General features: G+C 36.3%; 3 protein-coding genes across 3 annotated transcripts; 2 read left to right on the forward strand and 1 right to left on the reverse strand.

Moving 5' to 3' along the window:
- The first annotated feature begins 2,955 nt into the window (after positions 1–2,955).
- LOC136821566 (uncharacterized) lies at positions 2,956–20,292 on the forward strand. The gene is made up of 14 exons (XM_067077792.1): positions 2,956–3,425; positions 5,011–5,187; positions 5,715–5,849; positions 6,303–6,398; positions 6,904–7,080; positions 7,420–7,587; positions 7,905–7,993; positions 8,263–8,382; positions 8,941–9,209; positions 9,834–10,094; positions 16,909–17,166; positions 17,464–17,631; positions 18,286–19,175; positions 20,101–20,292. Exons 1-14 carry the CDS (start codon positions 3,111–3,113, stop codon positions 20,290–20,292), a joined length of 3,315 nt encoding a protein of 1,104 aa, XP_066933893.1. The 5' UTR covers positions 2,956–3,110.
- On the reverse strand, positions 10,738–13,565 carry LOC136821539 (uncharacterized). The gene is made up of 3 exons (XM_067077762.1): positions 11,961–13,565; positions 11,405–11,567; positions 10,738–11,044 (listed from the first exon to the last, which is right to left on the reverse strand). The coding sequence occupies exons 1-3, from the start codon at positions 13,442–13,444 to the stop codon at positions 10,826–10,828; spliced, it is 1,866 nt and encodes a 621-aa protein (XP_066933863.1). The 5' UTR covers positions 13,445–13,565; the 3' UTR covers positions 10,738–10,825.
- A 511-nt stretch (positions 20,293–20,803) lies between the features above and the next one.
- Positions 20,804–24,101, forward strand: LOC136821540 (mediator of RNA polymerase II transcription subunit 25-like). The gene is made up of 2 exons (XM_067077763.1): positions 20,804–20,903; positions 22,756–24,101. The coding sequence occupies exons 1-2, from the start codon at positions 20,805–20,807 to the stop codon at positions 23,524–23,526; spliced, it is 870 nt and encodes a 289-aa protein (XP_066933864.1). The 5' UTR covers position 20,804; the 3' UTR covers positions 23,527–24,101.
- Positions 24,102–24,711: the final 610 nt, after the last annotated feature.

Below are 24,711 nucleotides of genomic sequence, written 5' to 3' on the forward strand. Positions count from 1 at the left end.
TGGTCCTAATGCCAACATACTTTTTCTGATTCCTTAAATTATCTGGTTTATTATATAAAACCCTCTGAATACTGTATGCTGTTTAAAAAATCTCTCTAACAAACAGTTAGTCAAACTAGGAAATCTAGCTTTCAGAAAAAACAACATCAGTCATCTACAGGTAGTATTTGCAACAACAGTTAGTTACCTGAATCAAGTTCGCAAGACAATTAATTAAAACTTGAAAGTTTGAAACAAAATAAAACGTGCAGCAGCCAAAATCAACCAACCAAAATTTGTCATTCAATTCCCGAGACAGTACTTCAATTTTTAAGGCCTAGTTTATACGCTAAAATAAAAACAATTCCGCACATGTAAATGGGTCTGAATGGGTCAGTGTTTGAGGTCCGGCAAAATTTCCGGGAAATAGCCTATCCGGCAGTGCGCGGATCTAGGTGGGTTCAGTCTCCTCCGTAGATCTTTTTCTTGGGAAGTTGATCTTCAAATTAGTTCTCAAGGTTGGCTTGGCTCAAATTATTTCATCTATGGCTCAAATTTTAGGCAATTTCTCATAGTTTTTGAGAACGTTAATTTTATTTAAAAGAGCCGGGTTATTTTTCCATGAATCCCTTTAGAGGTTTTGCAGCGCATTTTTTGCTTGAGAGTCAGGTAAGCGATATAGCGCTTTCGCAGTATTAGTCTTTGATACGCATTTTGGTGGGACGCTAGTGTGACTAACTGACAAACACCAACAAGCGGCGAGGACCCTTCTAACAAGTGACCAGCAGCCTAACGAATGGCCTAGACTGGTCTAACAAGTGGTCAGGCCATTTTTCATGCCCTTTTAGCGTTCGGTTATCGGATGCTGCCCCTCCTGAAATCACCAAAATTTAGCTAAAAAACAGCCTTTTTAATGGAAAACACTAGAAAAAGTGTACTTTTGGACCACCACTGAACGTTGCCTTGACTTTCTCAAATAGTGTCTGGTGGCCATGACATCTAGGAGCAGCGAAGACCATTCAAAATCAGATTTTCTAGAAGGTTTGAAGGTTGTTCTAAAACAAAAATTTGACCGTTTGCAAGATCACTTTTAAAATTGATTTTCAGGTATTTAAATAGCCTGGGGAGTCACAAATATGTTTTCCCCATTGAGTTCAAAGCCCGGGGGAGGGGGCTTGGGAACAATTTTCAACCTTTCTCAAACAAGAAAAATTGAAGCCTTTTAAGATTTGTGCCCCAATTAGAATGACAGATTAAATCTTGTGCTTTCTTTGTTTTCACGTGGCGGACATGTTCATAAAACATAGGACGAAAGTTTACACATTGAAAAATGGCTTTTTAATTTGTTACTGATTTATCTCTCATTCTTTTCAAGACAAAAGACTTTGTTTTTTCAATTGTAAATAGATGATATTTTGTAACTGTCCAGGTTAGATTTCTAAATAATAAGCGAGGCTTAAGATATTAGCTCCCAAAGTCAGGCAAGAAAAATGATAAAAATGTAACAACTGGAAATTTTCCCAAAATGATAAATACATAATATCTCTGGAAGTAATGCATATTTTACTATGAAACTTTCACAGATGATAAAAATGTAACTCAGGAGTGTTTCTAGCTTTTCAAAACTGCTGAAAATGGTTTTATGATAAAACTGTAACAGTTGGAAATTTTAATTTTGTACATTTTTATCACTAATTTCAAGGAAATGGTTTGGGTCTACTTGATTGCAATAAGTTTAAATTGCAAGTCAAATCATTGATAAAACTGAAACATTGGTTTATTTTCCAATAATCAAATAAATTCCTGATAAATAAGTAACAGTTACTTTTTGATCCCATATCTTTTCAGGAAGGGTGTTACATTACTTGCCTAAAGCTATTGCCACATTACCAATGCTTCAAAATTATCTTTGTTTTTACAGAATTGTAAATAATCCATTAGAACCTTGATAATTGATAATTTAGTAACAAAGTTACAATTTTATCATTTTCCTTGTTTGAGGAGTATATTTTTGAAATTTTTTGATGCAGTCCTTTTTGTTACATCATTATCGTCATTTTCACCAATTTTCAGCAAGATTACTGCAATACTTACCAAGTTATTGATAAAAATGTAAAAAAGCCATTTTTCAATGTGTAAACTTTCGTCCTATGTTTTATGAACATGTCCTGGCATCTTTTTCGGAATCTGGCAATAAGTTTTACTGTCAATGTAGCGTTTGTGTGAAACCATATGGAAGTCAATGGTTTCCCTTCTGACCACCAGCTCTAAAGATGGGTGTCCAAATTAGAAGAGGGATGTCAACAATAGACCAACTTACAGTAATTCAGATATAAATAATTTGTCAGGGTTTCTTCAACAAAGAGAATTACCCTAAATATCTTTAATTTGTGTATACACATATCCAGATAATGCTTATTTTGTGATGAAAATTTTTCGATTAGGGGAACAGATATTGAAAATTTACAGGTGTTATATTACTTTAAAATCCTAAATTTTATTCCTATTAGTCTTCATTGAAACCCATCTGTGTCTTGTATTCATAAGCCTTTGCTTTTGATCTATTTGTCTATCTTTTTAATTGTCATTTTAAAAATTTTTGTCACTGAATATCTAAACCCCGTCCTATGCAGGATTTTACCTGCATGTTTATTTAGTTTGACAAAAGCCATATAAAGTTAACATATCATGTCAGTAAATATTGCAAAACATTGTATATGGGAGACTATTTACAGTCTGTCTGCCTTGGAGAATTCTCAAATTTCACCAAGCAAAGAATTAGATTTTAAAAAGGTTTTGGGGATTTGGTAAATTTCTTTTGTAAGATTTCTTCCTGTTTTGGCTTTTCATATAAAGTGTTTTTTTGTCTCCTTTTTTTCTAGCCTTTGAAGTAAGTCATATTAGAATTCTTAAATGAGCTTATGTTTCATCAGCTTATATAATTTTATCTTTTTTTAAAACCTCTTAAAAAACCTCAAGGAAAAGAAAAAAATATAAACAATTATGATGTTTTAATCATTTTTATTGAGATATGGAAAGAATACCAAAGAGTTTGGTTTGGAAATTTTTTGTCAATAAGACATAGAAAGAATCAAAAGGTGTTCAAAATTGGGGATAAAAACAGATAAAAAATGGCGGATCAAGTTGTGGACCTGGAAGAAGCTGTGGGCTCTTATCTAAATTGTCTATCAACAAGCTGTGCTGCTGGCAGCAAGCTTTACACAAGTGTTGGTAAACTGGTTGATGAGAAGTTCCAAGAACTCTTTCCATCGCAAGAGACAAAAATCTTCTTTCAAGTGCTTCAAACACAGAATGCATGTGAAGGTTACCAAAAGGCATTACTGGAGTGTAAAGAGAAATTACTTGAGATCCTAATAGATAATCATACGAAACGCCAACCCACCAAAGATAAAGTACGCCCAGGAAAAAGGTCATCCCCAGAAGAGGTAGGTTTTATCTCCTTATATAAGATGATATACAAATACAATCGATTGAAAATGATTTTAAACAATAAGAGAAAGATCACTACTTCTCCTCTCTTTGTCATTAAAAATAAAGAAATGTAATGTAGCATGGTCTATCAATTTTTACTCAATGGTTCATGTTCAGGTACCTTAAACAAAATTGTAAATTTTTGGACCTACCCCGGTGGGGTGGAGGTCCTATAAATTAACCCGTGTTCGTTAGTTAGTTAGTTAGTTAGTTCGTTCGTTAGTTACCAACTTTTCTCGAGATTGGCTCATTCAATTTTTCTGATTTTTTGCACAAAGGTGCATTACTATAAACCCTCGAATGTGACGGAGCCCGATTTTCGAAAAAAAAATTTTTCCGGCCGGTAGAACCGGAAATGTCCCGAAAAAAGCGTTTTTTTGAAATTTTCTCGAGATTTTATCATTAGTTTTTTGCGATTTTTTGCACATAGATGCACATTAGTACTGCCGAAAAGGTGTCAAAAACCGTTTGCCGAAAAAAAAATTTTTCCGGTGTGTAGAACCGGAAATGTGCCGGAAATCGTCGTTTTTTCACATTTCCGTCACATTTTTTCAACTTATTTAATTGTTTCTTTACAGAAAAATGTTCTTTATGACGATGCCCAAAACTTAGCATCGTTTGATTTCCAAAAAAATCATCCTTTGAATCCGGAACTCCTTAAAAATCGCCGGAACAGCCGAAAACCGGCGTAAAACGGTTTTCCTTCATTTTTTCAACTTATACTCGACAGATTTTCATGATTTTTTGCACAATGATGTAAAATGGCAATGCCCAAAATGTGACAGAGCCCAATTTTCGAAAAAAAAATTTTTCCGGCCGGTAGAACCGGAAATGTCCCGAAAAAAACAATTTTTTGAAATTTTCTTGAGATTTTATCATTAGTTTTTTGCGATTTTTTGCACATAGATGCACATTAGTACTACCGAAAAGGTGTCGAAAACCGTTTGCAGAAAAAAAAATTTTTCCGGTCTGTAGAACCGGAAATGTGCCGGAAATCGTCGTTTTTTCACATTTCCGTCACATTTTTTCAACTTATTTAATTGTTTCTTTACAGAAAAATGTTCTTTATGACGATGCCCAAAACTTAGCATCGTTTGATTTCCAAAAAAATCATCCTTTGAATCCGGAACTCCTTAAAAATCGCCGGAACAGCCGAAAACCGGCGTAAAACGGTTTTCCTTCATTTTTTCAACTTATACTCGACAGATTTTCATGATTTTTTGCACAATGATGTAAAATGGCAATGCCCAAAATGTGACAGAGCCCAATTTTCGAAAAATAAATTTTTCCGGCCGCTAGAACCGGAAATGTCCCGAAAAAAGCGGTTTTTTGAGATTTTCTCGAGATTTTCTCATTAGTTTTTTGCGATTTTTTGCACATAGATGCACATTAGTACTGCCGAAAAGGTGTTTCTTAATTGCTTTCTCCGTTCCAATAGATATATAAATCGAAATTTAAAATTATACATTACTTCCATTAAATTCTAATTATTCGTTTTATAAATAGGTAGGTCCATTAAAGTATTACTTGTTTTTTTAGCAATATGCGGGTGTTGCATTACGAGTGGCTAAGGAATTGTATTGCTACCATCAAACAGTAGCGGAAGTCTTGAAGCCACTTCATTTTTCTGACTGCCAAGAAGATATTGAAAATGCGACATTGATGAACATTGAGGGAAAATCTGATGTGGTCCAAGCATGGATGACCATTGTGGAGGTAATTTTGCATGTTCTTTGAATGTGTTCCTTTTCTTTTTGGCTTGCAAGCTAAGGCCAGTTCTTCTTGACATTGAATAATTTCTCAACCTTAGTTGAGATAGAATTTGAGAATGTCTGTCTGCCTATGTGAATGTCCCAAAACTTTTAGGGCAGCCAGGAGGCTTCAAAAATGGTCAGATTTGGCTAAAATCTAACACACTTGTTCCTTGTGTAAATATCTGGGGTGTTTTTTCATTTTTGAAAAATTTTGATTTTTGGTGCCCGGGTACTAGTTTTTTTATTTGTTTTTCTCATTGGGGCTATGAATATTTTGAAACCTACTGAAATTGAGTGCTCCAGTGCATTGCGCACGTTTGAGTATTTTATGGTATTTCCGAAAATTAGTTTTCAGACAGCCATCTTGTAATAACAAGATGTAGCAAGTTGATGCGCCTTAATTTTTTAAATTTTTCACTTAATAGATTTATTCTTCAAAAACCATTCTATTATGAAAGCTTGCTGTGTGAATAAACTATAATCTTTTAGGGGAATAAGCTTCTAAGAAGTGGATATGGTCTATCCAATGCCGAAGTCAGTCAAATCTTATGTTGGCAACATGGTGAAGACATGACTGAATCATCAAGAAAGAGATTGAATCAACAAGTCAATCAATTGATACAGGTACAGTAATGATTGATAATTACATTCCATGTAAATAAAGCATTGGGATGAATTTTCAAATCGGTTCTACTGTAAGGACTGGATCCTTTATAGCTGTTCATTCCCAACGCAGAAAAGGGCCCATTCCTCTATTTTTAAATAACCCCTCTTCTTAGCATCCTCAACTGTGAATATTCAAATCATAGAACACCCTACAAGGCTTGAAATCTCCTGGCACTTGCACTAGGGTTTGCACAGGGGTTAAATCATTTTCAATTTTTAAATTGTGCTCAGAGAGTTACTTTAGAGTTCTCTTTGCTTTCATACATAAATTATCTGGTGATGATTGTCATACTTTTGATGACTGTTCATTTTGGGCAACACTGTTGAAAGAACCTTCTAATACTTTGGTCTTTTTACACCAGTGTTCACCAAAGCAGTTGTGTTATGGTCGCAATATTCTTTCTCTTCTAGCAATATGTAGACAGGATGTATAACCATGCAATGTGTGAGCTGGATATTCCCATTGCATTCAGTAATCATCCTGATGAGATACAAAAGATTTTGCAGGTATTTAAATGATGATAATGATAATTCAAATTTTTTTGATCAGATTTAATTTTTGCCCCATACTTTTTAGTCAATATTTTAGAAAGGCAGGGCAACGCAGGTTAGTGGTCAAAAAGGGCACTTTTTCTACTGTTTTTCCACTAAAAAGGCTGTTTTAACCAAAATCTTAGTGAATTCAGGAGGGACATTCATTATTTAGGTTGTCTTTTATTATATTTCTATATGGTTCTTTGGGTATCTGTCATAGTACCAAAGTATTATACTAACCACAATTCCCATTTAAATGTCAATTTAGGTAGACAAGAGATAAAAAGTTTCATTGAAAATTACTTACCTTAAATAAATAATTTCACCTTCTGGTTATACAAATGACAGATTTTAAGGCAAAAACAGTCAAGGTAATGAAATGGTAATGATATAGATGTTTTCTTGATTCTCTCTTTTAAATATCATCTCTTTTTGAGTATAGAGAAATAAGCTATTACGAAAATCGTTCACCTTTCAGTCTTGCTGTAGTCCAACAGAATCTCTGGCATCTTCAGCTCAAACCTTCCTGACACAAAAGGAGGAAATTACCACAATGTTACATCGTGAGCTACCAAGAACAATACTCACACTGAATAACAAGAAAATTGACAAAGCACACCCAGGAAAAGCTTACGAAAATGCTACCTTGAAAATGGTATGTATTTGAATTGGCTTTGGTATAATTATAATAAGAGATAGTTAGAATTTCATGTTACATAGCTTTCATAGCTGTTTTGAAAATTATGTTTTCTTCTTTCTATAAATTTCTTGCAGTATGTTTAAATACCCAACATTTGGAAAACCTTCCCTTACAAACTTACAAGATGTAATGGTATCAGAATAAGTTAAAATTTTACTCATTTTACAAAGAAAGCTTCTACTTTAACCATTTACTTCATGGTCCTCACAGACAAGAATTATTTCATAGAATAAGTTAAGGTCTATTTATTTTTTAAAGTTTATTTGTGTATTTTCTGGTATTTTTCTACTACAGAGAGCTGTGAGAGAATCTATTTCAAATGCGATTGATGCCAAGCAGATTGACAACAGCAAAGAGCAGGTGGACCTGTTTTGTCTGAGAATCCTTGCAATGGGAAGCCTCTCCTACGCCAGTGCTGCATGCCGAACTGCTGTCCTCATGGCTTTCGGAAAATCAAATCTGGTACGTACATAAATTTTTGTATGCAAAAAAAATCATTTTTGAATAAAATTTCCTTTTTGAGATTTTCGTTATCTGGCCTAAATTTTAGTCTCTTATGTCAGGAATAAGTAGTTAATCTCAGTTAATAAATTTCAGTGGTGTAAAATATGTAACAAGGGGTACCTTGGATGGCTAGTAATTACCAATTTGATGTTTATATATTCACTACAGAACAGTTTATTTTTAAAATTACCAACCAACTTTGTTCATAGAAGATGTGTTTCTTATAGTTGGAAAATACCTTCATATTAGTTTTTTTTCTCTTGCACATTTTTCAGGTCCAGGTACAGCCGATTGTTGAAAGTGACAAACACATCATTTTGGATGTCAACAAAGATACAGTGAATGTCAATATCAATACCAAATGGTATGTAAAAATCTTTTGTAACTAACTATTTAGATTATTTCGGAAAAACCTAGTTAGAAATCTTGAAATTGGTTAAAAAATTTCTCAAACTTTATAATTTGGACATGAAATATTGCTACACCGAATCCGATATGAAAATAACGTGGGGGGGGGGGACAAAAAAGAGCTTTAAATTACATTTTCTCAAAATTTCCCCTATACCAATGTATGATAAACAAACTGTTGTATTTGAATATCCATGTAAAAGTTGACTCATTCTTAATTTTCAGGGCAATTGTTGAAGATGGGGTGTTATTCAATTCCCTATGTCGTGGTAATCTCACTCAAATTGCCACCATCTACGTCACTTACCATGTCGAAATCAATATTGAACAATTTTTCGTGAAACGGTATGTAGTTGTTTGTCTGGTATCACATAGAGCGATTCGTTGTTTTTTTTTTCAAAAGGGACTTAACTATAAACTGAATAGGCCATTTCACAGTCGAAATGGATCATGGGTAACCAGGACTGATTGCGCCTCCATAACGGCTTTCTGTTGGCTAGACGCAAAAATCTTGAAAATCTTTCAAAACTTTGGACGTATAGTAGTCGTGATTAGCGTGCAGTGGTCCTGATTACTCATTACGCTTTGCAACTGTGAAGTGGCCTATAAATATGTAATTTAGGGGGATTATGTTTAATTCAGCTATACCCGGGTTTTTGTAATATGTATAATTAATATGTAAATCTTCCTTCTAGCAACAATAAATAAGACAACCTAACTGTCTAAAAGCTAGTCCTGCTCTGTCAAAAAAAACTTATAGAAGTCTATCAGGCTATGCTAAGAGTTATATATAATTACATTCATTATAGCAGAAAAAACATCCGATTCTCAGAATCGCCTCTTCAAATTCTAATGTTTTCTACCATAATGGCGGATTTTATATCTAAGCTTTTTTCTTTGCAGTATCACGCCAATTCCTGTTGCGCATGTCACTCAGTGCATCTTACAACAAGCACCGTCCAATCAAAACAAGAAAGAACAGGGTCGTGAACGTTCCAAGAGCATTCGAATCAAACTGACACGTGCCACCAAATTGTTTCAAAGGAAATCGGTCGTTAAAACTGATGCAGAGGCGGACTTCTACGCCAAAGATTTCATGCAGGGCGGTGGTGGCGGTGGCCATGGCGGATCATTGTCTGACGATCTTGATTTGTCCTCTAAAACCCCATCAGGTATGCTTTCGTTTAGAGATTTCTTGACTTGTTTGTAGATGGTTTTTAACTGTCAATTACATTTGGTTGACACTGTTTTTCTAATTTTATTAAGTAAAAATGTGGTCTGTAGGTTAACTATGATTGGACCAAAAAAAATCTTTAAAAAAAATCTTTAAAAGATTACCTTTAGATTATGGTTCGAGATTGGTTGATTTTCAAGTCAATAGACTCAGACGTGATCAATGGGCCATTCCATTTTATATCCATACAGGGGGTGGACAAACATTTTCAAAGGGTAATCCGATAACAATTTCCAGGAGGTGTTTTTTCATTTTTCCAAGGGGGTAAAAAGTTATTCTAAAATATCCATGGGGTAAAGAACTGATTTTAGTTCGTGCAGCCTCACTTTAAGGTATGAAAAGAACTTTTCTAAGGGTATTTTTGGAAATTTTACCATTTTCCAGGGGGTATCCACACATTTTCAATAATTTTTTTTGACTTGAAAAGGTTCGTCCACCCCCTTGTATGGTTTTTTAATGGAACAGCCCAATCGAGAAGCCATTCGCAAAACCAGACATCTGAGAGAAATCTTATTGGGAATAGTAAATGCCTTTTGAACTATAATTTTTCATCAATATACAGAGAATGGATACACTAGCGATTCGCAAGGCGAGTGTTCACCCGTCCCACCGCCAAGACACAAACGGAAAGCCAAGAAAACCAAAAAGTCACGTGCGACCACGGACCCTTCAAACAATAACAATAATGGTAGCCCAAGCAGTGGAAGTGGAGCATCCAGTGGTATTCCTAAAGAAAAGAAATCTAAAGAAGCAAAGAAAGAAGATTTGGCCTGGTTTTCAGCTTCTGATCGTTTTGGTATACCGTTGGTGCCGACTGTTTCTGGTAAGTTGATGATGTTTTTTATAGGCCGTTTGACAGTCAAACCCCCTTCTCCGGAGCTTAAAATTTTCAAACATTTTTTGTTCTTCAAATGCGCGTACACAACCAAACGAAGAAAAACAAATGCCAATCTCGACTTCGAGATAAAGAAACGGGGTAACGGTGTGCGTAAGTTCAGGACTACTGGTACAGGACCTTAAATTTGCAACCCTTAATTTTAAAATCTTTTTTTTTTGTTTGGAATAGGTTTTAGCCAAAATGAATTTCGTGGTAGGTCAGGTATATTGGAACAACGAGGCCTAACGATTATTATGAATAAAAAATTTCAGTCCGGGTGAAGCAAGTGAAGCGAAGTTTATGATGAAGATATGAAAAATGTTTTAGTTATAAAAATGATTAAGTATAAAATGGTTTACAAAAAGTTATATACAGTTTTTCAAAATAACTTGAGTTGGGCGTGGATTCTTTAATTTTAAGCTTTTAAAATTACTTAGTTATACTTTGCAACCTTGGGTAGAGAGTGGATTCGGATTTACATTATGAACACTTTTTAACTGTCGAAATTGAACACCTTACAGTTAACAAACTCCATCCTAACGCCCTTCTATGTTGCCCGATGGAGTTGACACGTCAAATAGCACCTCATGTTATATAAAAACTATCTAGCTCCCAAAAATTTTAAAATAGAGATATTTAAAAAAATTAGATTTTTCACGGCATCTCCACCCATGTACTCATTCCGAAAGGCCATCCAAAAGCCGTTTAACTTCCTTCAATTTTCGATCAATAATTTCGTCGTCTGACACACGTCTTCGGCTGTGTCCTCTAAGCTTTAGACAATTCCTAATGGCACGCTTTACCCTCTTCCATCTGCTGGGGCGTTTGACATTTGCAGTCTCGTTAATGACTGGCCCCGTGTTCGATTGGATGTTCTGAGCCATCTTTGGTTTGTCCTAAAAACAGAATGAGACAAAGAGGGTAGTTTTATTTTTTGTATTAAGTAGTAAAAAAGGAACCTATTTTTATCAGGCAAATGCACAATGCTAAATAACTGTAAAAATTGTATCAAGTACTTTGGAGATCTTATTTATTTTTTTTTGAAGATGAAAGAAGGAATGTTTAGTGTTTTTTCAAGCGTTTTTGAAATGAAATCTTCCCTACGAAACAAGCTCAGTTTATGTCAAAATGCTACATTACGCCTTCGAATCCTTGTAGATTACAACCATCTTTCATTGAAGTGCTCATTCTTAGAAACTTGGTAAGATAATTGTCTACATCACATTCAGCTGAACAAATGAGGGAGAAATATTTACCGTATACAAATGTATTCTACGTTCCCTGTCGATCATCTGGCATTGGTCTTCGATAATCTCTCCTTCGGCTCGTAAATCCGCTAAACACAACGCGTTATTCTTTTTCGCGTCTCGTTCTTCTTTCGACCTCTTTCTACGCTCGGCGGCTTTTTGTTTGATGTACCTTATTAAGAAGAATACAATGGCTTTGAAAAGAATCAGGAAAATGTATGATGATTAATTTTGGCGAATTACCCTTTTATTTATACAGTCGAGTCTCCATAACTCGAACGGGGGACACAAATCTCTTCGAGTTAAGCCAAAGGAAATTTCGAGTTGCGGAGAAAGGTTTAAAAGGAATTGTTAACTAGGGACCATAAGACATGTTCGAGCCAAGGAGACTTCTCGAGGTTCGAGTTAAAGAGACTCCACTGTAACTATTTTGCAGTATTTACAAAAAAGGAGGAAAATATTTGTTAAATTTTGGATACTGTAACTTAAAAGAAATGTGTAGAAAAATTTAATTGACTTAGCAAGAATTACTTTTGGCGGGAAGAAAAAGCTAGGTGAACGGTACCTCATTCTCTTGACAGGGAATCTTCCTCGCAATATTTCTCGTTTGTATAAGTAGCAATCGATGAACATTGAAATCGGAGTCTGCCATTCCGTGAAGTTGACCTCTTCGGGTGCCGGTAGTGCCCCGAATGTACTAATCGGGGTCATGTCTACCAACTGAAAGACGTCGGCGTAAACACCACCGTCATCGGTCTCGGCAATTTCGGGCTCCGAATCATCCGATTCTTCATCTATGATCGCTTCAGCAGCGTACAGTTCAGGATGGTTCTCAAAGTTAACATCCATCTCTTGTATCTCTTCCATTCTCTTTTGAAATTCCTCGGCCTGCCGTTGTACCTTCATAGTGGCAGACCGTCTCCGTGCCATCTGGGTTTCGAGTGATTTCGACAGTGCAAGTCTTTCAACTTCTAAAGCCCTCTTCAATTGTCTAGCGGCACGACGTTGTTCTAATTCTCTCGCATTTGTCGAGTCTTCACAATAGAAACCTTCGTTTCGATCGACGTCTTTCAAAATATCATAAACAACATACTCGAGTCCTTCCTCTGTGTTTTGACTTGGGTTTACTTTCGTCCAACTACGTTTTGGTGTCGCGGTGGCACTTTCTTTCGAGTTGGAACACTCTCCTAAGGATACGGTGGCATTTTCTGTATCACTTTTGGATTCCCCTTCTGAACTTTCACGGTTCTGTGGTATTGACTCCTCAGATTTGGTTTGGTCTTGGTCAACACTATTCTGACTTTGCTTTGGTGGTAGTGCGGTGGCATTTTCTTTGGTGATGTTGGATTTTCCTACTGGAGTCTCTTGGTTAAGTGGCACTTCATCCTGTTGGACAACGCTGTCACCAGCATTGACATTATCGTCTCCTTTTTTCTTGGTGTTGTTTATGGAATTGAGAATATCTTCCTCGACAACTTTTTTCAGCACTTTATCTATAATCGTTTTCACTGTCAGATTTAGAAGCTCTTCGTCACAGTTCAAACCTTCGACATCTATTGGACTTGGAGAAGTCTTTTTCGCCGCAATAACAATCTTGTTGTTTACACACTGAACTTCTTTTGAGGTATGATGTTTCGCCGTAGTATCCACTGAATGGTATGGGTCTGACATAGATGCGTAACCATCCATCATATTATTTGCAGCAGCAAGTCCTACTTCGTCGTTAATTACGTGTGCCAGTATCTTACTAGCAAGAAGTTTCGCCTCCATATCGATTTCCGTTTCGACTTCCCGGATTGACTGTTCTAAAACTAAATCAGATATCCGTCTCGCCGTAGTAACGATTTCAGCTTTTTCGCTCACTGATTGTTGTAAAACCTCTTCTTCAGAAAGTCTTTTCGCCGTCGTATCGAGCCCTTCTCTAAACGAATCTCCTATTACTTTGGCAGCCAAACGGTCAATGATTTCTTCCTCTTCCCTTTCGGATTGAAGCACGGCGTCTCCGGCTAGCCGTTTCGCCGACATGTCCAAAGCTCCTGCGTTCTCCATATTTTTAGAAAACCTCAAATCCTCTGCAAAGCCATACGATTTGAAACTCAAAACAAACAATAAAACGCTCCAATGAACCTTCAACAAAAAAGCAAATTTCTCAACTGATGATGAAAATAGATCGAGAACGTTAAAATATTCGACGTCAGACTTTGCCAATAGAATGTCTTCAATTTTTGGATTTTCGTCAGTTTTTATTTGAACACTCGCACATGCATAAAGTATAAGGCGTATAAGTGGGTGGAAGACGCAGCCCTTTTGTTTTCCTCTACGAAAATACAGGTTCCTGGGACTCTTTAGTAAATATTTTCATGTTGGTATTCTCCAATTATTGATTATCGACTCCAGTGAATATGCCTAAGTTCCCTTGTTTTTCGATCGTCCTCCTAAAATTAGGCATCAAAAAGAAAATCAGCTTTGATCAAATTAATCTTTCAACTTCAATCATTCATTTTGGTCAAATGTCTATATAAGTGTCAGTTGCAGATTGGTAATACAAACAATAGTCTATTTTATTCATGTGTACGGTTATCCTTCTGTTACTGGTTTTTTGACATTATTTAAGCGTCTGATGTCTTTTTTCTCTAGCCATGAATTTTAACTACAACGTATTCTAGCAGAGTGAGTTCTTAAAGTTTGAGTTTCAGTGAGCTTCAATTTCTTAGCTTTTTGTTCACTATGGAGTTCTATCGTCCTTTAGCCTTACCCCGCAACAGTGTTTCTTCAGTCAGTCAGTCGTCAGTCTAGGCGAGCTTTTCAAATCTGAAATTTAGCACCTGTTTTGTTTTCATATTAGGGTGCTATCTCTTGGTTTTCATAAAACACTTTTGAAAACGAAGAACTTTGATAATTTTTCTTTGGTTCGTCAGTTCTTGTTGGTTTGATTTTATAGAGGAATTTTAGAACTATTGTCCGTGCCATAAGCAGTATCTAAGTTGTTTTTCACAATTTTTTGGCTATATAATATCAGTAGTGGAGACTCGTTTCAATTTGAACGTGAGTTAAGGCCAAGCAATGAGTGCAGTAGGGGTGTGCCCTTATCTATTCCAATGACAAAATTTTTAGAGAGTTGTAGCTAGTAATTTTTTATTTACACAACTTAAAATAATGACAGAGTATTTCGTTGCGAATTCCGTGCCCGCCATGCCATGTAATCAACTTATGATTGTGTATTATCGCACGCAAATATCAACAATTCAAAGACCTCAAAAAGAGAATTTTTTTTTTTGCAATATGAGATCAATGACATTTTCCCCTTTTTTTTCATATCAAGTATATTATGTGTGTTTGTTTGTTGAAATTTTTTTTGTTATTCCCGGTGAATTGATATTGTTTACCTATCGGGCCTTTCTTGTATTCGGTAAACTTTTCCGGCCCCTAAATTTCTCTCTGAAAGAGAGAATACTCTAAGCGCTACAACTGTTACAGCTTAAACGGTTGGAGTATCAGTGAAACACTGCTGTATATAGGATTTAGTATAATTCACTTACAATAAAAGAAGGTCCCTTACCCCTTTTTTGTACCTCTTAATACTTCATTTTTTAGTCCCCTTTCTTTATCCTTTTTTGTACTCTAATAATCTTTTTTAGTTTGTTCTTTTATTTGTCGTGTTGTATGTTTGTAGCTATGAGTTTTTGTTTCATTTTTCTTTTCTCTTTTTTTTATGTTTTATTTTTCTTTTCATCATTTACTCGACAAATTTTGCAGAATGTATATAACTGTTTACACACTACGGGACTTTTTTATTGATTTTTTTCGGCCCCTTTCAGTTGTACTAATATCAAGAGTTAGAAAGAAAAGTAAAGTTGAAAAGAAAATTTAGTTATAGAGTTTATCTGCGTGTCTGGTGTTTTTTCTTGTTGCTTTAGTGTATAATCGAATTTCTGAATTTTTTTTTTACTCTGATATCAGGCCTAAACTCAAGTCTGTTTTCTTGTTTAGAATATTTTCAAAGATCCTCTTTCCTTCGGTTAACCATGCTTTATACACTTTTTTCTTTAACTTGAAATTTCCATTACTCAAACTAATTTTTGTTCCCCGTGCTTGCTCAAGTAACGGAGACTTGAACTGATTTGGGCTCTTAAAAGCAATGTCCGATACCATGAGATTCACTTAGAGGCTTGTCTTTTTGATACACGTACCAATGAAACACTATTAGTAATATTATCACATCAGACATAATTTAAGGGTTTAGAAAGTCAGACTTTTGACGTTTGACTTTTTAACTTATACCCTCCGCTCGTGTTCTTGTAACAAATAGCCCAGTAGATTAGTCTTGAATATCTGAAAATCTGTCTTGAAATCCAGATTTAAGACTTTAAATTGTTGTAGCGATATATCGAGATCACTATTTGCCTAAGAATTTCAATCTTTTGACTGAGAACTTGTAGAAAACTCATGTTTGACTTGTACACGCATATTGCATCTTTCTCTTGTTAATTTTTGCATTTACTAGTATATTAAAGGAAGTATTTTTAGTGTATAAAAAAGGTAGAAAAAAATGGTTATAAGATTAATTACAACTTTTTAACGTTTCTACATTAAAGATTAAACTGGAAAGGTTATTAAATGTTGATTCAATATTACTACTACTGATGATCTGAGAAAACTTTGTGTTTGATATCTATGCTTTCATTTTTTGTGTAAATGATCGGTTCCTTTACTTTAAAAGTTCGGATCACGAAGCTGTAGAGTCTAGTATATAAGTCTTTGAAAGGGTTTAATTTTGTAATGAAATGAAATGAATTTGAAAATAAGTTTAACTGACTATTGAAATCTAAAGTTTTAAATCTCTAGACTAGATACTTGCGGTAGGTGAAGTGACCTTATGAAGCTTCATTTGCCCAGTGTTATTCAGCTTACGTAGAGGTAATCTGAAAATTAAAAAGTGACATGCTAGAAAAGTGGAAGTTCACACAGCTTTCATTGCATAATTTGCGATAAAAGTGGTTTTCCCTATGTTTGAACAATTTAGCTTTATTAGAAAGAAATATCATTTGGAAACCAATCTTAAAGCAACTACAATGGAGTTTTCATAACTCGTCTCCTTAAAGATTGAACAAGTTTCCCAATATCCCTTCACTTAACAATGCCTTTTATACCAATCTCCATATCTCTAAATTTCCTAATTCGAGCAAATTTGTATTCCCCGTGCGTGTTCGAGTTATAGATATTGAGACTCCAGGTTTTTTTTTACATAAGTGCTCCCGTTTCATATCAAACACACATTTAATATCAGGACAGTGTCTGCCTATTGTTATATTATACTGATATAAGCAAGAAAATGTTTTTCTTTTCCTCTTTCTGACCAATCTTGCTCCACATCCGTGTCAATCCAATGTGAAAAAGCTTGTGAATTAAAATTGATGAGTAAGCAAACGATATCACTCTTATCTGATCTTATTTAAAAAAACCTTTAACGTGAATGGGCTTTAATTACACCCCTGCTTCTGTCTATATCGCAGGATCAAAAGACCAGTCACCTTCAATAGCCTCATTCGAAGAGCTACAAGGTGTTATTGACTTCTTATCTGGCTCCAGTACCAGCAGTCTTGCTATCAACGAGAAAGGTGAAAAGATCATACGAACAGGAGGTGGACAGAACCTCAAGACTCACAAACGTAATAACAGCACTACCAGTCTCCCGCAAACTGATACCAAAGGTAAAACCAACGCTGAAGGCAAATTGAAGTTATGCCATAAGAAGTCAGCCTCGTTTTCAGGTAAGGATAGTTTGTTGTTTAATTTTTTTGTTGTGGTCTGTTTTGGTATCAAAGTCCAAAAACAAGTTTCCCTGTTTTTTTTCGTCAACTTCTTCTAAACTGATAATATAGCTTTGCCAGAAACTACATTTTTTCTTTTAACTTAGTTGCAAACAAATTCGGTAGAAACATGCCCACCCTTGTGCTGAATATAAAGACTGCTGATCGGACCCAAGATTAGAATTATCTATTCTCAACTTTTGTTGTTGTATCTCTTTTATTGCTTTCTCTATAAAATTTTTTTGCTTCTAACACCAGGAAAAGCAAGTGATTTGGCAGGATCGACAGACACACCCACCACAGACAACCCGAAGAAATCTTCAGTAGGCTCCTTAACCAACGATACCTTCACCACACAGAAAAAGGAGAAACAAGGAGCAGATAAAGAACAACCGAAAGAAACCAGTAGCAGCGCTACCGAGAGTAGTAAGTATTTGAATCTAACGCTAGATACAAATCCACACCGCCTGCTCTTATCAAATTTTGTTACAGATATGCAAGTGTTCCCATTGGGTTTTAAACTTAAACGATACATCCGTTTTTTGGCTTATAAACACAATATTTAATTTATAGACTTCATTCACTTGATAAATTTTGTGCACATTACATAGAATCAAAAGAGAGAGAACCTAATTCGAAACCCTTATGTTTATTCTTGGACGATATAGTGTCGTAACGTGTAAACATGGCCTTAATATAAATCGCAACAGTGTTCCAGTGTTCCAGTGTTCCAGTCTGACGTGAATTAGCCGATAACAAAAGCTTAAAATATAACCATGCAGCACCCTTTAGAAAATCTTTGCATCTAGATTTAATGGATTACCTTATTACACGAATATTACTAGTCATTTTTTTTAACACGAATTAAAAAATTTCGTGTTAATAAAAACCCCCTTAATTAAAACCAGCCGCTGTTTCCTTGAAAAAAGCAGAAAAATTCGTGATAATTTCAGATCGTGCAAATTTCAAGGCCGTTAGATACTTGCCTAGTAACATTTGTGTAATAAGGTATAATACGTTTTACTCTTGGACCGTAAGTTACACTTGATAAACCTAATGACTAATTTCCCTATTTTGTAGGTTCAGATTCGTGCAGCAAATCACCGACAGACCTGGTGGTAGCAGTTGGTGTTGAACGAACTCCTGGTGATGGAATGGACCATAAGATCAACAAAGATCTCTTCCAATCCACTTCAAGCATAGACAACAACATCACACAGAAACCTCAAGTAAGCCAAGCGCAACAGTCCGATAGTGATAGTAAAACAGCCGAGAAACAACAAAACACTACAGGCGATAGTACGGTCGCAAAGAACGAAACTCAAACCGCCCAGAAGGAAGAAAGCACTGGGGACACTCCAGAAAACGTCAACAACAAGAAAGAACCTTACTTTGAGCCGTCCGATATAACAGGAGAAATCGCACACTTGAGGCTGAGCAAACAGTCAGACATCGACGTCGTCAAGTCGTTGCCTAGCGACCTCAACGCGCACGCGCAAACAAACGTACAGCCGTTTTATCAACAACAAAAAAGCTCAACTCTAGCTGCTCTCGAAATCACAACAACGGTTAATCAACAAAAAGAAAATATGCCTTCGAACGTGAACTGGCAGCAGCAACAACAACTACAACAGAAACCAAACGATGCGCCAAGTCCATTAAATATACATCCAAAACAAACGGCGCCTCCTCAGTTACCACAGCAACAACCACGTGTCCCAATCAACAGCAGCCTCGATCCCAGTGCATTCGAATTCGAAAAGCAACAACAAAAACCTCCTCAACTCCCTGCTTCGTCAGATCAGCAAAACACACTCTATGAACCATTCAATTCGCGAACGGCGTGGCCAGGTTTCGGCGCCAATCCAGGCGTTGCTAATGGCGTGAGTGGTGGAGCCGCCCAAGGACAGTTTGGTGGTGGTAGTCGGTTCAAGTCTTTATGGTCAGAAGCGACAATGGATAACGATAAGGTGTGATTTTATTCAATATTTGATCTCTTTTTTTCATTATGTGTTCTTTGTGACTAGTCTGGAGCTTTTACTATAACATTTTATGGGGATGCGATTTGTAGACCTTGCAGTAATTTACAAAATAATTAAATAAATACCTATCAATCCTATTCCGATTGTTAGAGTAGGCAAATAGTGGGCAGATAGTTGGCAATGAAATTCTTTGCTTGAAAAATATCGAAATAAGTCATTGCATTGGCGTCTTAAAAGGGTACATGTTTTTTTTAGAAACTAGTTTGACCAAGCAGCCTGAATGTTCCTTAAGAAATCGGCCTTTTGAGACTTAAATGTTTCTTACATGTTTCTAAACTTTTTGACATAATCAGCCTACTTTTTCATGCATTTGTTTTGATTGGAAGATTCTTGAAAAAAACGAATTTAAAAATGTTATTTTCTCATTCTCAGCCTCAGCATGTTTCTTAGATGTTTCTTAGTTTTTAGGTATTCTGAGCCAAGCGTTTCTTAAAAAAAAAACGTGTAAATGCATTGACTTTGGACAAAAAACTTTCTGACCACTATAATTCACAATTCTTAGACAAGGCAAAAGTGAGCTGTCTCATCCAAAGCTAATTTAATGAATTCAATCTTTTGTCGTCATCAAATGGGCTCTTCCAGAAAATGTTCGTACACCCCGGGTGGAGGATATATTGTTCGGGGGGTAGCAAAAATTCGTCAAAATTTACCTTGTCCGGGGGGAATTTCGGGTATCCAGGGGGTCAGCTGATGCTTGTCCGGGGGTGAAACCCGTTGTCCAGGGGGTCAAAAGTCACTTTGTCCGGGGGGTAAATCACTGAAAATTGTTATATCCTCCACCCCCCTTATACAATTTTTTTCTGGAAGAGCCCAATCCTAGAAAATTCTAAACTTAGATCATCTTTCTTTACAGGGTTTCCCTCACGACGAACGCCCATCTCTCGTTAACACCCTCCCGCCCTCTTCCACCTCTGGTATTCGATCATCAGAGACTGAGTTCACTTTCGACAAACAGCAAGACCTTCACAAACTGTTGGAAGGCTCTTCTTTTATGAAGGGTGGTTATCAACAAAACAACTTTCAAGACTCTTGGAAAGACAGGTAATAATGATAGTAATCTCGTAACAGATCCTTTTAATTCTACCACCACCACCACGCTCTGTTCGATAATTGTGATGATCTGACCTGTTTCTTCAAAAGATTCATTCAAAATTATGTTGCCTGAGAAATTTCGCTTGTGTTTCGTCGAGATATAGGGTTTTCTGTTGGTCTAATGTCGACATCTCTCATCTAATTCCGACCACCTTTCTTAGAGATCAATGAGAAGGTCAGAATCACTGATTGACAAAAGTTTTTTCCTCTCTTACCGCCAAGCAAAAAAATATAGTTTCAATCAGCGATTCCGACCTCAAGGCTCGAAATAACGATTTCCAGTGGGTCGGACATAATGTCCGACCAGGGTTGCTTTAGCTTGAAAATTATGATTTTTGGGTCGGACATGAATCTATTTGGGTCGGACAATGTCCGATGTCCTTTTATTCCAAACTCTAAAGAAGGGTTTTGAAATTAAATGAGGGGTGTCGACATTAAACCATTTTCTTCCATCTTAGACACAACATGTCATCGTATCCACGGAAAGATCACAACAACTTGCCACAATCACAACACCATCAGTTCAACTCTATGCAGCATAATAACAACTCAAACTCCTTTGAGGTAAGTTTTAAAATCGATGGCCCAGTCCGTACCATATTACACCGTTCTTTTTGTAGAAATGGAAGAACCGGGTCTAACACAGACACTGGCACATTTTTTTTTGTTCCGCACTTTGGAAACATGGATCTATAATGTTCTCTTAAGAAACACGATTATGGCTGATGATTGTCGTTCATTCGGAAAGTATGAAACTATAAGTTTCAAAAGTTACACATGTTTATTTCTTAATGTTTCCAATGCTCTGAGGATGGAGAAGAATTCGAATTGCGGAACATGAAGATATGAATTAATATCAAATTGAGTCGAGTTTCCGGGCCAAACTACTGTTTTATAGCATGAATTCAGCCAATCGAATGTAAATTTTTAGAGGGATCCCTTTAGGGGGTGTATCATAGTTCTTGTTTTAAAGATTGGATTTGGCATTATATGCCATAGATTTATAAATTCACAAGGAATGATGAAGACTAGGCCGATCGTATTGAGGGGCAAATGGGAAACGCATGGAAAATGTTTGAAGTCTTCTCTTGACTCAAATTTGAAATGTTCGTTTCCCTTCCTCTGAAAATGACGTATTCCATTTTAAAGCGAAACCTTCTGACCTTGTGATGTTGTCGATTGATGAGATTTTTCATTCGAGCTCGAATTCAGTTGAGCTATAATCTGAGAATGTCTGTCTTTCTGTCCCCACTAAATCCTTTTGAGTAGGATGGAGACTTTAGAATGGTCTGACTTTGCTGAAATTTTACTCACTCGATTCTTGGAGTAATCCCTTGAGGACAGGTGGGGGAGGGCTCATTTCTTGAAAATGTGAGACATGAAATAGTTCCGATCTGACTGAAACTTTACAAGGGGTGATACAAAAGATGCTGAAGTTGAGCCAGTACGGTTATCATGTTTTGAAGTTTTAAATATCACAAGGAATGATGAAGACTAGGCCGATCGTATTGAGGGGCAAATGGGAAACGCATGGAAAATGTTTGAAGTCTTCTCTTGACTCGCATTTGAAATATTCGTTTTCCCTCCCTCTGAAAATGACGCATTCCATTTTAAAGCGAAACCTTCTGACCTTGTGATGTTATCAATTGATGAGATTTTTCATTCGAGCTCGAATTCAGTTGAGCTATAATCTGAGAATGCCTGTCTTTCTGTCCCCACTAAATCCTTTTGAGTAGGATGGAGACTTTAGAATGGTCTGACTTTGCCGAAATTTTACTCACTCGATTCTTGGAGTAATCCCTTGAGGACAGGTGGGGGAGGGCTCATTTCTTGAAAATGTGAGACATGAAATAGTTCCGATCTGACTGAAACTTTACAAGGGGTGATACAAAAGATGCTGAAGTTGAGCCAATACGGTTATCATGTTTTGAAGTTTTAAATATCACAAAGAATGATGAAGACTAGGCCGATCGTATTGAAGGGCAAATGGGAAACGCATGGAAAATGTTTGAAGTCTTCTCTTGACTCGCATTTGAAATGTTCGTTTCCCTTCCTCTGAAAATGACGCATTCCATTTTAAAGCGAAACCTTCTGACCTTATGATGTTGTCGATTGATGAGATTATTTTTTGTTTGATTGCCCTGGTGTAATAAATATCCCAGCTGTGATCAGGTTGCATACCTTTTAGACTTCCAAACCAAAGTTAAAATTGTTTAGGTTTATTTAAACTAAACATCGCTGAATCAAAAGCCAAGATTTTCCACAACATGGCTGCTATTTTGAACTAAAACCTCCCCTGAAGTCAGAGCAATGGTTTTCAAAACGACAGTTTAAAAAAAGAACACCTTGTATGTATGTGTGAGGGATGAAATCATTAATTTCATGAATCTATTCAATACGCATCTTCTTTTCTTAGGGACGCTCGTCATCAGATCCATGGCCAGTCCAATCGCAATCAAACTTTGGGCGTGATATGGACCGCATGGGTGGCGGCCCGCCCCGAGGAGGGCGTGATTACAACTCCAACAAGAATTCATTTCAACAAGCGAACATGGCACGCATGAATATCGAGAGCTTGCAATTACCACCGAACCCTGTTGGCCCTTACATGAGACAAAATCGCGAGCAGCTCCTAGCAAAACAACAAATTTTGGAGCAATTCGCGCGCCAACAGAAACAGATGCAGATTCAACAAAAACAGCAGAATCCACAGCCACATGGCGGAGGTTTCAACCAACTGCAATCGCAACAGCAAATCTCATTTCCGCCATCACACCCTAAAAACAACATGGGTGGCATGTCTAATTCTAATTCCAGACAAAATATGCCAGGCAGATCAAATTCAACATCAGGACCACCTGGGTTTAACAACGATTCTAACAAGTTCGATCAACTTGTCGGTGGTGGCGGGGGCGTTGGACAACAAGACTGGAATTTCCATCAACAGCGCCCATCAAGTACTCACAGCCCAAGACCGTTTTCCACGCAAGGATATCCGAGCTATAATAACAGCGGGAACGGTGGATTCAGTGGGTTACCACAACAACAGACGCGGTCGGTGGGTGATGTCCGGGGAATGAGTGATAACGGATTTCCGGATCAAATGATCAGTAATGACCGATTACCGCAGTTCCGAGATCAATACAATAGTCAAGTGCAAGATGTGTTTTCTTCACGATTCACATAAGAAGTGTTTGTGTACGTGCTTTGGTTTGGAATCGATATTTACGAAGTGGGTTGGTTAGCGTGGATTGCTTTCTTGTATCTACCAAAATGCCATGGTTCCCCTTCAAAACAAAGTAGCGAGGTGGTATGTTGATTCCATTGTATGCAAAAAACGTGAAAACATCAATGTAACATTTTGAAATGTTGATGTTAGTTAGGTTAAGCATTAAGGTATCTGTTCCATACTGGGTCTGTTTGTGATAAAAGGCACGAAATCTATGACGTGAAATTGCTGAAACTCACATTACAGATTTCGATAAGAAACAAAGAATTTTTTTATGACGTGTCGTTACGTTTAATTTACGTCGTCAATAGCTTAGCCTCTCTTTCTCTTAAGAGTTGAATAAATCTCACGCTTTTCTACGTACAGTGTGTCCGTAAAGAAGTACAGAACAGATTAATAAATTAATTCTCATTAATTATCATCTCATTGGGACTATTATAACAGGAGTTCATTTAATTCAAATTCAAAATTCAAAGCAATTGATTTATAAGCTATTTGAAAGAGAAATACAGAAGATGCATTTTTAAACGGTTTACGAAAATTCTATTTATCATTCCGGTCCTTAATCTGCCACGGGCCTAAAAATAACGCCAATAAGAGTTTATGTGAAATGCACCGTTAGGGTATATGAATTCTGTTCCGTATTTTTTGGGACGCACTATGCGTGCTGACATGCTTGACTGTTATCATAACTATAGCCTAGTGTCTAAACGCATGTTCTTGTTAGCTAAGGTTAGATGAAAGTTAAGCAAATATGTGCACAGGTTTGATAACAAAATTAACCCCCCTCAAGTAAATATATATCTGAGAAATCATTTTTTTAGAAAAATCTTTAAGATTTTTTTTCTTCATTTTAAGTGTATTTTGTGTGAAGTAGTAGAAATTTTTTCTTAAATTATTTTTCATATTACCAAAAAAAAACTTCATTATAAGGATTTAAGAGAAATTTGTTTTTTCAATTTTTAATTTTGACAGAAAAGTTTGTTGCTTTTTTATAGATTATATTATAATTAAAAGTTTTTTTCTAATTAGCCTCGTTATGGAGATGAGGTCCTTTTGAGCATTTTTTGGGCTCTTCCCTAAGGGTATACATAAATGTTTTAAGCCGAAATTTAGGCCAAGCTTTAAGGCTTGAAATTATCT

Source organism: Clytia hemisphaerica, unplaced genomic scaffold (assembly GCF_902728285.1).
Source record: "Clytia hemisphaerica strain Z4C2 unplaced genomic scaffold, Clytia hemisphaerica genome assembly, whole genome shotgun sequence".
Taxonomy (NCBI): Eukaryota; Metazoa; Cnidaria; class Hydrozoa; order Leptothecata; family Clytiidae; genus Clytia; species Clytia hemisphaerica.